We start from the raw sequence: 14599 nt of genomic DNA on the forward strand, positions 1-14599 counted from the left end.
GGAGTTTTGCATGTTCTCTCTGTGTCCATATGGGTTTCTTCTGGCTAGTGGCCAGGATCCTCCCACATGCCAGTAGATGGATATATGCTAGATATATGGATTTTTTTAAATTCTCTAGTTATTTCTCTTCCACACTTTACTCTTCTGGTTCTTCCATTTCTGATGCTTTTCACTGCTCATGAAAGCCTCTTCTCCAACTCTGAAACGAGAGCTGTTTCCCGTGTACTCTTCACATGACACATGACTTCTCACAACAAACTGCTTGAAAGTTTGAACTCTAAAGAAAAGAGTAAAATGACAAGCTGTTTTTTTTTTGAGAGACAGAGAGAAAGAAAAAAAGACTGAGGCTGGTGAGGGAATGGCTGTTCATTGCAGTTAAAACATCAGGAAGAACAGGAACTAACTTGTCTCTTGGACCTTCAACAACATTAAATGTAATCACTATAAACCAATAAACTGCTGTATGTGTTGTTCATTAATAAACTAAACATGTTAATCATTGGTTAGTAGCTGTGATAATTTGGGGGAGGGGTGGGGGTCAGGGGGCATTGAATGGGCACCACTCGTAAATGCGAAAAGTTGTCTGGTCTGCATATATGCTTGTTGAACATCCCATTCCAGGTTTGAATGGCAGGGAAGGCTTTCCACTAGATTTTGCAGCTTGGCTGTGGGGATTTCTGCCCACTGAGCCCCAAAAGCAGTAGTGAGATCAGGCACTGATGTTGGATGAGGGCACCTGGGGCACAGTCAGCGTTCCAGTTCATCCCAAAGGTGTTCAGTGGGGTTGAGGTCAGAGCTCTGTGCAGGCGATTTGAATTCTTCCGCTCCAACCTTAACACACCATGTCTTCATGGATGTCGCTTTTGTGCACAGAGGCATTGTCATGCTGGAACAGGTTTGAGCCTCTTAGCTCCAGTGAAGGGAAATTATAATGCTACAGCATACAAAGACATTCTATACAATTATAGTTTGCTTCAAAGTTTGCTTTAACAGTCTGGTGAAGGAACACATATGCGTGTTGTGGTCATTTTGTGTCCACAAACTTTGGGTCTTATAGTGCACATAAGGCACATGCAAATAAATAGGAAACATTTGACAGTCCTACAGTAATACAGATAACTGAGTGTGACTTCAGGTGCTGTAGTATTATTATTGTTAAGAAAAAGCAATCAGTAAACATGTTTTGTAGAGAAATTGTAGAATATTGACACTTTATAACTCATAGCTGGGGGGGGTGCAAACTTATGCACAACGTAGACGTGACGTCACGGAGGCTGCGCGTGCAGCTGGCTGCTGAGTGCATGTCCTGCAGCCAGACTCCACATTTACCTGGAAACACAATGGAGTTGTCATATCAAGCCATCAAAACTGCAAACCAGGCAAGAGAAGCAGTAAGTGAGCAGTAATTACTCATTTATAGCATTGTTTTTGATTTTAGCGTCTACGTTATTAGCTCTTAGCTAGCTACCTAATTAGCTTAACTTTAACAGTGAGCCGCTTTGCTGCTTTCCTGCTGGTCTTTTAGTTATTAAAAGAAAACATGAAAAGATTTTTTTTCTAATTGTTTATTGGTTAATTAATAACTCGTATTGTGTGGCGAAATTTGTGTCTTATTTTAAAAAAAATGCTAATTTGTGACTGACAAACGGTCTGCTGAGTCCTGTGTTGCCAAGGCAACGTGTCACGTGATGTCGTCTAATTCATAATGGTGGACGTTTGGCGCCATCTTGTGATTCTGTGTGGTTTCTTTTTTTTTATTATTATTATTATTATTAAATCGTTTCAAATAACAAACAGGCATTAACTTATAATCATTGTTAAACACATTAACAATAAGACCAAGCAGCATTTGTAAACAGCATAATAATAACATAACCAAAAAAAAAAAAAAACCATAATAAATAAATAATAAAACATGAACAACAAATTATAACAGAGTACATTACCTTCCGGGGGGTTAATCCATATATATTGCCACTAATTTAGCGAGCTTTAAGGCACTCCTCATTTTTAGTTTTTTTTAAGGATTCAAATAAAATTTTTAAATCATTTTTAAATGCCTCAAAACATGGAGAAACTTTAACAAATCTACATTTGTGTAGGTAAAACTTGGCTATAATCAACATATTATTACACAAATATTGAATGTTTTTGTTGTCCAAAAAGACACCAGATTTAACAATGTGATAGTCAAAGGTAGGTATTACATTTTTTGTTTTCAACCACTCATACAATCTGTCCCAAAAGGACTTTGCAATCACATTGCAATCCAAATTAAACCTTACTCTTAGAAATTCGTTACATGGATAAATGTCGTTAATTGTTTTGAAATGTACTTCTTTCATTTTAGGTAACAAAGGAAATGACAAGTATCTGGTTCTAACTTTGATAGTGTCTACTTTTGAAAACCTCAGAGATACAACTCTCCTTTTAACAGGAAGAGGAAAATATTATTTTGTAATAAGTGATCTCAAAACCTTGTTATTACATTTTTTATCCAGGAAATTATACTTATCAATAAACAAACTCAGAGGTGTGGGTATTACAGAATTCTGTGTGGTTTCTGTTATTTAAAAAAGGATAAAGTATTAAAAAGTGTTGTCATTTTAACAAAATGCTTTTTTTTTTTTTTTTCAGGACGAATTAAGAACAGAGACCAGAAGAAGGAATTTGCTTATATTAATTTATCATCATTTAATGGAGGAAGGGTGAGAGTTTGAGTTTCTGTGGTAAACTGGGATTGTTCACATGCCAGTGGGATTCAGATAAAAAGTCTCTTTTTACTTCTCTTCACCTGCACAGGTATGTGGATGCTGCTAATGCACTGGAACAAGAGACCCATTTTGGGTTGCGTAGGTTTGAAGTGTGCGACAATGTTGACTTGGATACAATTCTCATGGAGTACGAAAGCTTTTACTTCATTAAGTTTCAGAAATATCCCAAGCTGACAAAGAAACTGCCAGAACAAGGTAGGTGTGAGTACAACACAGTACTCAAAGCTTTGTCTGGTGGGCTGGTGAAACAAAGACAAATACTGAAAATACTAATCTATAATAATAATCTGTACATCAGGTGATATTTCGAGCTTAATTAGAGGGTCAGACTGTACAGTTTTATTTTAACACATTTCTTTCAACATAAAAAGTGTCAGGGGGGTATGGTGGCTTAGCACTGGTGCCTCGCATCTCTGGGGTTGGGGGTTCGAATCCCGCCTCCGTCCTGTGTGCGCAGAGTTTGCATGTTCTCGCCATGTTTCGGGGGTTTCCTCTGAGTACTCTGGTTTCCTCCCCCAGTCCAAACACATGCATTGTAGGCTGATTGTCTGTAGTGTGCGAATGAGTGCGTGTGTGTGTGTGGGATCGCGCCCTGCAATGGTTTGGCACCCTGTCCAGGGCTCCAGGTTACTCCATGACCCTGTGTAGGATAAGTGGTACAGAAAATGGATGGATGGATAAAAAGTGTCTTTTATGCACTCCAACAATTAATATTTGGTGAAGAAAAACAGCACTGAGACTCTAACAAAACTGCCAAGTGTTGCAGAAGAACTTTGCAACACTATTCTATGCAGAATATTTCAAACTTAGTGAATATTAGTGAACTTAGTAAATATTAATCATAATTATTATTATATAATATTATTAAGCTATTATAATTATTTATTTAATTATATTTCATTTTTTTTATATCCATTACCGGACATGTATAGGTCAGTAACCAACTGTTTTTTTTCTGTTGAAAGCTCTTCAGGTTTCCAGTGTTGATGGACGACAGAGAGATTTTACATGTGTGCAGCCTCCTAATTATACTGCAGAATACCATGTTAAAATGGGGTTTCTGGAGAATAAAAGCTATTTAAAAAAAACTATTTATGTATTGGCTAAGGGTGCCAATAATTTTCCACATTTTTGAGAGACAATATTATTTAAAAAAAAAAGAAAGAAATTTAAAATATTTCTTATAAGAATGATTCTGTTAGTGTAATTGTAAGCAGGAAACTTTTAATCAGTGTGTAATGTTTACTTTATATAGTCATTTTTGCCATTCTCTTGAAGGATCCAATAATTCTTGTGTTAACATTTTTGTATGTTAAAATATGCACAAATACTAGTAATGCTTGCTTTTCTGTAGTGTACCTTAATGCTACCACTTTTCCACCTAGGTGAGAATAGACGTGTTAGAAGCTCCGGTAAAAAGAGGTCAGTATGCTTGATATTTTTCCAGAATTTATAGTGCATTCACCATCAATTTCATTCTCCTTTCTTAAAAAAAAATAAATTTTGTCTGAAAGGACCCCAAGTGTAACAAAAACACTGCCCAGAATCACAAGTGTTCAGCGTCCGCAGTCCAGGAATGGGATTAAAAAGCAAGAGTCTAAGGCAGCAGGGAAGGATTGTATGAAGTCTGGAACTGTGAGTTTATCCCACGACTGTTTAAAGATGGATGTCCAAAGTGCTTTGATGCCAAATCTCCCCCAGATTGCTTTTCTCAGTCGTTGGTCACAGACATTGCAGCTGTCTGATTTTGTTTCAGGAGAACGGAGGATCATATCTCCCAGAGAGCAATGAGTTTGGCCTCAATGTGTCACCCATCATTAGGAATGGAGTTGGCGACGGGACGCAGATGAAGAAGGTAGCCCCTATCTTGCTTTTCAGTTTTGCATTTAACAAATAAAAGTTTTTCTTGTGGGATTTAGCAAAGTCATAGCTATTTCTAACCCTTTTATAGAAAGGCCTCTCAGACTGTATAAAGAGGAATCAGGAAATAGACCTGTCTCTACCCACTCACTAATTTTGTTTCCTGTAAATTCAGAAACTTCTTGCACTATTCTCACAAACCAGACCTCTAGCTTTAGACATCATTTCATCTCATAACATGGCCAAAACCCACCTACTTACACTCACAGAGGCTATTTGACTAACACTGAAAATGACCAACCACAAACTGTTTCTCAAGCATTTCAGCTAACATACAAAGACATCTTGTTTACCCACTGCTGGCTGTATCAAACAAAACTTTTGAATAACCCGGGTTTCTGTGAACTTTAAATACAGTGGCTATGTCCTGCTTTTGTTGGTTTTTGTTTTCCATCAGTACCCACAGAGGCGTAGAGAGCCAATAAGATTTCAGCCTTCAAGATCGTGAATCTTGTGGCCAGAAAAGTGTGCAAAACATATGATCTTGAGTGTGCAAAACTCATATGGGCATGCTGTGCTCATTTGAAATTAGGAGTTTCAGCTAATCACCAAAACAGCTCGCTATACCTTTAGTTAGTTAGTTATGGTCAGGTAGAGCTGATGATAAAACATCTTGTGAGACAGTAACTGTTCCAAACCTATACCTTATAGAATTCCACATTAAGAAGGTATCTTGCCTCAAATCTAGAAATGTTTCAAATTACAATTACATTTATAAAGGTGCTTCATTAACAGAAGTAATTCCATTTTAACTCTCTGTAGGGTCAACTGTTGGACTACAGGGGTCTCATTCAGGAGGCTATTAAAGGAACTTTTAATGAAACAGCAGCAAACAGCTTGTCCTGTAATCCTGATCCTTCAGTAAGTTCAGTCTTCTAACCATCATACTTAAGCAGAAGCCTTTTAGCAGGTAACCGTTTTGGCTGTGTGCATAATAATGTGTTCATCTAATCCACAAATTACTAGTTCTAATTACTATGGCATTTGGCTACACGCAGGAGCGGCTGCTCAAACCCATCAGTGCCTTCTGCGGGATGAACAGCGAGACAAGAGAGCTAGCAGCAGTTATTAGTCGAGTAAGTGCAGTTTACACAAACCATACAGTTCTTCTGATTGTTCTGTATTAAAGAAATAAATGAACAATGATCCAGCACACGATATTTAACATAGATGTGACTCAGTTCTAATTCACAATACAATTCTCTCTGTGTCCAAGTTCGCATTCGAAAATTAGTCTATACTAAACAATCTCTGTTTATATGTACTTTAATAATCTCATCATTATCTGATTTTGATAGTTAACAGATTATTAGTGGTCATGTATGCAGCATCTTATAATGGATTAAAGCCATTATTGAATTTAGAGAAACATAAATCAATTATACACCTGGTTTTACCCCAATAATCAGCTGATTAAGTCATACACCAGTAATCTTTATCTTAATTCTTTACTACTTTTGAGCAGCAGCGTGACAAACGAAAGCCACTCAGAAGTAGTAAATACCATAGACTTACACTGTGTCCAAAATGGCAACCTGCACCCTACTCCCTACAATCTCCAAAGTGCATAATAGGGTTCTGGAGCTAAGATGCATAATTTCAGCGTTTTGTAGGATTTCAGGAGCACTTTCGATATTCTGCGCTATGCTTTTAGACATGATTACAAAACTTAAATAAAAATTCCCTAACTTGTCAATATGGTGTGGCTTGAGACATGAAATGGTGACAAAGCAAAATTTTATTTTCCTTCCAAAATAAAATCCTAAATGAATATTTAACGTGAAGTATGTTTAAAACAGGAAGTTAGAATTTTACATCATATTATTCTTTTTTTTACTGGGTTTATTGGTGGTTGTTTGTCATGTATTTAGAAATAAATTTGAAGTTAAACCTGTTTGTTATCAGCTTAAATCCATGTAATTATTGCAGAATCCAAGAATTATTGCAGTTATCAGATTATTTTACACATGTAACAATTTCATTGTGTATGCAAGTGAGAGGGTAGACATACACACACGCACACACATACACACACACTGGAACAGATATTAATGAATTGCTGGTGTTTCATCTTTCTCCTGTCTTTCCATAAAGGATATCTATTTACACAACCCCAACGTGCACTGGGACGACATTATAGGCCTGGAGGCTGCCAAGCGATTAGTCAAAGAGGCTGTCGTCTACCCCATTAAGGTGCACGGCTGCTAAACACTGGCATTTCTCAAACTGCCACCACGCTTCGATTCTAAATATCTCACTAAAGGCTAAGAGGATAGGAAAGCGGGGTGGTTATAGCTTTCGATGGCATTAAATCCATACTTGAATACCACCCAACCTTTCCCCACATCATTTCTTAGTCATTTTCTTTTTATACGCCAATGAAAAATCTGTCATGACACAAAGCAAGCATAAAGAATATTTGTGTCTGTTTTATTAATAAAAAAAATTGTGTAGCTTATTTGTGAAAGAATAATAGTCACAAGTAGCTGTTAAGCTTACATATAATGTAAATTATAATGTACATATATACATATATTTATACTATATAATATATTTATACATATATTTATTTTTACTGTTATGATCATATTAATAGCTTGCTGTCAGGACGTCATTTTAAAAACAGCTCAGTGAGTGTCAATACTAAAAACCTCCCCTGAGTCTCAGTTAAGCCAGTTAGTTGAACAGTAAATAATACTAATAAGGCATGACCCACTGGGTAGCTATTAAGACAATCAATAACATGCAAGATTTTTTATGTCGCCATGTAATGATGAGAGAAATTAGTGTATAATGTTATTTATACCATGGCGCTGTGGAATTCTCTAATCTGATTGGTCAGAAGGTGTTGATTCATTTTCTTTAACAGCAGCTGTGTTTTATGCCTTACTTACATCCTTGATATATTTTCTCAATCTCTGCAGTACCCTCAACTGTTCACAGGAATTCTCTCACCATGGAAAGGTTTGCTGCTTTACGGGCCTCCAGGTTGGTGTTTGTGTTGAAGGAGAAAGCGACTGTGCTTGGTCCCTGTGTGTTATTTCTATATTAATATTTCTCTTAAAATACACAGGCACAGGAAAGACTCTGCTGGCAAAAGCAGTAGCTACAGAATGCAACACAACATTCTTTAACATCTCTGCATCCAGCATCGTAAGCAAATGGAGAGGAGATTCTGAGAAGCTGGTTCGGGTCAGTATCATCAGTATCTCTGTCTAGAAATGGCACATGTGTAGAACAAAACCAGGAGTTTAATTCTATAAAAAAGACAATAGAGGAAAGTTTTTTAAGGCAAGGCATTTTTTTTCACACCATTATAATACATCATTACATTCTCTTACTGTGTAGGATCTCAGCAAGAGTGCTGTATTTATAAAATCCGGTATAGGTGTATAAATATTACATTTTTGTCTGTTGCAGGTTTTGTTTGAGTTGGCGAGATATCATGCCCCATCCACCATCTTTCTGGATGAGCTGGAGTCAGTGATGGGTCAGAGAGGTGTTGGTCCAGGGTAGGGTTTTTCCCCCACATTAGTCTATGGTGCTGTAGTGTCGTCAGGCACTATATGACCAAAAGTATGTGAACACCCCTCCTAATTATTGAGTTCGGGTGTTTCAGCCACAGCCATTGCTAACAGGTGCATATAATTAAGCACACAGCAATTCAATCTCCATAGACAAACATTGGCCGGAGATTGGGTCATACTGAAGAGCGCAGTGACTTTAAACATGCCAGTGTCATAGGATGCCACCTTTGAAACAAGTTGGTTCATTAATATTCTGCCCTGCTAGATCTGCCCCAGTCAACTGTAAGTGTTATTAGTATCAAATGGAAGCATTTAGGAGCAACAATAGCTCAGCCACGAAGCGGTAGACCACGCCAACTCACAGAGCAGGGCCGCTGAGTACTGAAGCACAGAGCATGTAAAAGTTGCATCAATCACTACAGAGTTCCCCGGAACTGCCCCCAGAAGCAACAACAGCACAAGAACTGTGTGTCGGGAGCTTCATTAAATGAGTTTTCATGGCATAGCAGCTGCAAACATGCCTAAGATCACTATGCTCAATGCCAAGGCTCATCTGGAGTAGTGTAGATCACGCCACCACTGGACTCTGGAGCAGTGGAAATGTTCCCTGAATTGGTGAATCACGCTGCATTATCGGGCAGTCTGATGGACGAATATGTCCTAGCAAATGCTAGGACAACGCTACCTACTGGAATGCATGGTGCCAACAGTAAAGTTTGGTGCAGGAGGGATAATGGTCTGGGGCTGTTTTTCAGGGTTTGGGCTCGACTGCTTAGTTCCAGGGAAGGGTAATGTTAATGCTACAGCAGACAAAGACATTTTAGAAAACTTTATGCTTCCAACTTTGTGGCAACAGTTTGGGGAAGGTCCTTTCCTTTTCCAGCATGACTGTGCCTCTGTGCACAAAGCGAGGTCCAAAAAGACATGGTTTGATTATACGTGTGTGTGTCTATATATATATATATATATTTAAATTTTATTAGTCTATTATTTTATGCCACCACAGACAAAAAAATGCCTTTACAGTAGCACTGCACTAAAGCAAATTAAATTATAGGAATTAGGAGAAATTACCATGCTTTATAAAGAAGTTATAAAAATATTTATGGAAAATTATTTATATTTAACTGAATTGACATACTTAAGTTCATATTCATACAAACCACTTCTTTGCTGTTTTTCCCCTAAGAGGTGAGCATGAAGGCAGCAGGAGGATGAAGACAGAGCTCCTTGTTCAGATGGATGGACTGGCACGCTCTAACGACCTGGTGTTTGTTTTGGCTGCCTCAAATCTACCCTGGTACGCAGGAGAAGATACACTGCTGCTGTCACACACTGTAGGTTAATACACTGTAGGTCCATTTTCAAACCTCTCTTACTCTGTTTTGTTCTCAGGGAGCTGGACCATGCAATGCTGAGAAGATTGGAGAAGAGGATACTCGTGGGTCTGCCTTGTGGTCTAGCCAGAAAGGCAATGATCAATCACTGGCTTCCTCCAATCAGCAATACAGGAGGGGTGGAGCTTCGAACTGAGCTAGACTATGATGTGCTTGCAGAGGTGCGTCACATGAACCACTGCCTATCAACATTGTAAAACAAATGAGATTATAAAGCAAATAGATAGGCTTATATTCAGCATGTTTCCAGAAGGTTCTGAGGAACTAAAGAGCTTGAAACTATCCTGAACGAGAACTACACAGTACGAGGACAAGTGCGACAGAAGCCACGTCCGTATCATTTCAGCTCATGACCAAGTTATAGCCGCAGTAAACGTAGAGGAGCCTGAGATTAAAGTTGTGTGATTTCAGACCTATTTTTTACAGTTGCCTTGAACATGTACAAACACTTGCAACATTTTTGGCTCATCACCTTGCACCATAGTGCAGCAACGCTTGCGCTTTACCAGCTGTGCTGTGTGCCACCTCCGATATTAAACAAGCTATAGTAATCTTTTTGATAGATAATATTTCTGAAAATGTCTGGTCAGTTTTAATTTGACCAATTATCGACACACATGACAACAAAGTTCTTGGTCTCTCGCTTTAGATTAATGGTTTCCTACATTACCCACAATGCCGTTTGACTACCTGCGGATAGTGACACCAGTGTTAATTAGCCCTCGATTAACTTCTACCTAAAGAGAGCAATGCAGCAGTGCTTTAGTCCTTTGTCTGTCCAGCTCTTTCAGCTCCTCATCTGTACACTCTGATAAAAAGATCAGCTTGCAAAGAATCAAGATTCATGCTATTACCACCATCAACGCCATCACGCTCGTCATCTTATAGATCGCTAATTAGAACTCTGAGTCCATCGTTTGCTGTCTTCACTACTTCTGTGTTGGATTTCTCATTATTGTGACAATGGAAAATAGTGAGTGAGAAAAGCAGCTCTTGCTCTTTTGTTTTTAGGAGCTAACAGTGAAAACCTGACCACTTATGTTTGACATTGTTTAAATTTTTTTCTGAAACAACCATTGTAACTGTGTTAGCACTGTCCCCCTGTGACATCGACACAACACACAACCACCAGCTTCTCACAGCAATAATGAAAAAACAGCACCAACCAAAAACTTAGCACTATAATCACTAAACACATCACACATATTTCAATATAAACATATTTATATACGTGTTCCTTTAAGGATGCTTGTGTTAATAACAGACATTTGGATATTTAAGGAAACAGACGGTTACTCCGGCTCAGATATCAGGCTGGTCTGTAAGGAAGCGGCGATGAGGCCTGTCAGGAAGATTTTCGACACCCTGGAAAATCACAGTGAGGGTATGGCTGTGGTTTAGTTTTTTTTTCACTCTCATGAACTCTCTCTTTCTATATGATCATGTGTTGAAATGCACTGCTCCAGCTCAGTCCCATGTCTCCACAGGTCACAGCCATATGCCGCTTGTTAAACTAGAAACTGTGACCACAGCAGATTTCCTGCAGGTCATCGCTCACACCAAACCATCAGCCAGGAACCTGACAGACAAATTCTCTGCCTGGGAGAGAGAGTACGAGTCTGTCTGAGCTTACACTCTGGACTGTGAGCACAATGCTCGTGTACATACTGCACCCAAATCACATCTTCTCAAACTGAACACAGGTTGCATACCATAAAGCAGGACAACAACGTAATATAATACAGAGCCACATTACGTTCTGATAAATGTACAGAAATTGGAAATAAAAACTTTAATGTTTTGTATGTATGTATATTTTCATTTTTTTAATCAACAACAACTGATCTCACAACTGATCGCATTGTTCCTTGAGATGGACTGGTGTCCCATTCAGTCATCTTCATGGGATGGAATGGGACACCAGTCCATCTCAAGGAACAATGCACACACACACATTTACACACTCATTCACATCTAGGGGCAACTAAGAGTCACCGATCCACCGACAAGCACATTATGGGAGGTGGGAGGAAACCTGACAACCTGGAGGAAACCCATTATGGACACAGAGAGTACATGAAACTCCACACAGATAGTAACCTGATCTCAGAATCGAACTGGGGACCCTGGATTTATTTTGCCATCGTCACCTACTCTGTATTTATCTATATATGTAATTATAAATACATCACTTTAAAAATATAATATGGGTTTACATCTGAAAAGATTTTTAGTAAAAAGTCTCACATTTTATGTCTAAGCTATATCTTATAAGCTCCATAACCACTTTAATGCATTTATGTGACAGTTTAAATATCCACAGAAGTTTAAAATCGACACAACATTCATGCAAACCCATCCCATAAAATCTACACAAATCTGCAAATATTAATAATGCAAACCCATCCCACGGAAAGCTCTTGTAGCTTAAAAGGCAAATCCCCACAGCCATGCTCCAAAATCTAGTGGAAAGCCTTCCTAGAAGAGTGGAGCTTAATATAACAGCAAAGGAGGACTAAATCTGGAATGGGATGTTCAACAAGCACATATGGCTGTGATGGTCAGATGTCCACATACTTTTGGCCATATTGTGTAGTTAACTAGCTTATAGTATATACCTTTATCTGAAGTTATCCTACATTACATACAACATGTACTTTATCTAAAATTATTCCTTTCCTTGCTAGCTGAATAAATAATTAATGGTAGCAACTGAACAAAAGAGTTTACTATAAAAAATAATCACTATACAGTCAAGAAGTTGCAAAATTTACCATGCAAGATTATGTTTTTTTGTTGTTTTTTAAACAGTATTTAACACCGGATTCCATCAGACTTGCTTTCCTGATCACTAAAGATACACATGGACTACTAAACCACCAAATGTAACTCCATTTGGACACCACCCATCAACACTTTGCAATAGCTTACAATACAGTTCCTACAGATAAACCATATAACTAAAGCCATATCACACAGCTCAAACATAACACTCACAAACACACGCAACTAAATTACACACATACACGAAACATTCACAGCAACCAAAGTTGGAGTTACACATGTTAATTAACTCAACCGACATTCCAACTACTCTTTGCACATCCTCCTCATTTCAGAAAATGTCTATAATACGGCTTGGAGAAGGGACAGAGATGTTTTTTTCTCGTTTCCACTTCTTTAAAGCTTCAAACATTTTAATCCAGTGTTCTGTACAGACCAGTGTATCATTCCACAATAATTATTGTCTCTGTGGGCAAAAGTCTGTCTCCATTTTTTAAGTGAAAAGAGCTAAATGCACCTCTATTTGACAGCTGGGTGGCGGCCATGAGGCATGAGGCAAAGTCAGAAAAAGTTTTGCTATGGAAGAAGAGAAACAAAAGGAGGATAAGAAGAGATGGTGGGATGGAGAAATGGCCCTGGAAGAGAAGCTGAAGGAGATGGAAAAAGGGTTTCTGAGATGGAGAAAGCCAGGGAGAGAATGGAGAGAGAGAGAGAGAGAGAGAGAGAGAGAGAGAGAGAGGAGATGAAAGAATACAAGCAGAGGACACAGGTGGATAGAGAGAATGAGTGGAGGGAGGTGAGACAGTACAAGGAAATGATGCAGAGGGAGAGAGAGAGAAAGAGAAAGAGGAGATGAAAGTATACAAGGTGATGATACAGAAGAAGAGAGAGAAAAAAAAGAGATGAATCAATACATGGAGAATTTAGAAGAGAGACAGAGAAGACTGGAGAACGAGGGATCATGCTATAGGCGAATAAGATGGAGGAAGAATGGACGGAAGAGAAAAAATGCATGGCACAATGTGTTGCAGAGGAGGAGGAGGATAAAAAGCTTGAGCTTAAAGGAATGACGTGGTGGATGAGAACAGAAAGAAATCAGGAAAAGCAGCAGTTAAAGGTTTACCAGCAGAGTAGTAGTGAAGTGAGGATGAGGGAGGTAAAGAAGCTGAAGAGAGAGGTGGATGAAAACTGATAGATAGATAGAGGAGTTCAAAGAGAGAGAGAGATGAGAATGCAGAAGAGGGAAAGAAAGCAAGAAATGATAAGCGAGAACCATGAGAGAGTGAGGGAGACCACGGGGATGGGACTGCAGAAAGAAAGAAGGATGTGGGAGGAAAGTGAGAGGAAGAGAGAGAAACGGTTTGACAGTTTTTGGAGTTGGAGAAAAAGCTGTTAACCATTGTGAAGGAGTTTGCTGAGGGAGATTTGGAGACGTGCCTCAGAAGAAGATGGAAGGAGATGGAGCTGATGCTGGAGCAGAACAGGAGAAAGAAAGTTGGTTGGATCTACTGGAAAAGAAAAGAAGGAGAAAAGAAAGAAGGGGGCTTGTTCAGTAGATGGTTTAAGAAATGAGATGCAGTAAAACAGGGAGAGGACATCTGAAATAAATACTGAGGTATTGTATGTAGATTAACGTTTGACTCGTGAACAAAGTGTAGACCCTGCGAGTGACCGGAAAGGAGGCGAGAGAGTTAGTGTGCTCAGTGCTCGCAGAACTGAAGTGTTGTCCTGCAGAAAGATCGTGGTCTTCCTGAATGCTGCTGACTTCTTCTTCTACCACTGTTTGAAAAAAGTGTCTTCCGGAGACTTGCAGTAGTTTTGAGAGTTCATTTTCAGTCCATCTGCAACCTGAAAAGGTCCCACTAGCTCATCATTAATGATAGCAGCCCACACCATTACTCCGCCCCCACCTTGCTGTCGGCTGACTCGAACTGGTGCTCTGTGTCCATTAGTGATCCAGCTACAGGCCCTGAGTCACTCTCAGTTCATCAGTCCATAAAACCGGTGAAAAAAATCAGTCTTCATGTATTTCATAGCCCAATCTTGACACTTCAGCTTGTGATTTTTGTCAAGTGGGGTCATGTTTCAGCCTTCCTTACCTTTGTAAAGTCTTTGAGAACCTGACACCTTGTACTTCTCGAGACTCCAGGTAGGTTGCAGTTCTGGAAAATGGTGGAACTGGAGGCTGAAGGGTTCC

The 14599-nt window shown here is 38.9% G+C and overlaps 1 protein-coding gene across 3 annotated transcripts; it reads left to right on the plus strand.

The window, feature by feature from the left end:
• Window positions 1–1264: 1264 nt before the first annotated feature.
• On the plus strand, window positions 1265–11423 carry katnal2 (katanin p60 subunit A-like 2). 3 transcript variants are annotated; one of them, XM_026942756.3, is made up of 16 exons: window positions 1265–1391; window positions 2638–2708; window positions 2803–2969; window positions 4160–4196; window positions 4289–4409; window positions 4531–4629; window positions 5457–5555; window positions 5693–5770; window positions 6789–6887; window positions 7619–7682; window positions 7768–7886; window positions 8115–8206; window positions 9411–9521; window positions 9617–9779; window positions 10900–11002; window positions 11106–11423. In XM_026942756.3, exons 1-16 carry the CDS (start codon window positions 1302–1304, stop codon window positions 11243–11245), a joined length of 1653 nt encoding a protein of 550 aa, XP_026798557.3. In that variant the 5' UTR covers window positions 1265–1301; the 3' UTR covers window positions 11246–11423. The 3 variants fall into 3 exon arrangements, with proteins under 3 accessions (XP_026798557.3, XP_026798558.3, XP_053097032.1); XM_026942757.3 differs by having other exon boundaries at window positions 4534–4629; XM_053241057.1 differs by lacking the exon at window positions 6789–6887.
• The last annotated feature ends 3176 nt before the right edge of the window (window positions 11424–14599 follow it).

This window comes from Pangasianodon hypophthalmus, chromosome 17 (genome assembly GCF_027358585.1).
Source record: "Pangasianodon hypophthalmus isolate fPanHyp1 chromosome 17, fPanHyp1.pri, whole genome shotgun sequence".
Lineage (NCBI taxonomy): Eukaryota > Metazoa > Chordata > Actinopteri > Siluriformes > Pangasiidae > Pangasianodon > Pangasianodon hypophthalmus.

Coding starts and splice junctions, on each gene's coding strand:
- katnal2 (XM_026942756.3), top strand. CDS start 1,302: ATGTCCTGCAGCCAGACTCCACATTTACCTGGAAACACAATGGAGTTG. Junction 4,630..5,456: donor ACGGGACGCAGATGAAGAAG/GTAGCCCCTATC, acceptor AACTCTCTGTAG/GGTCAACTGTTGGACTACAG. Junction 7,683..7,767: donor GCTGCTTTACGGGCCTCCAG/GTTGGTGTTTGT, acceptor TAAAATACACAG/GCACAGGAAAGACTCTGCTG.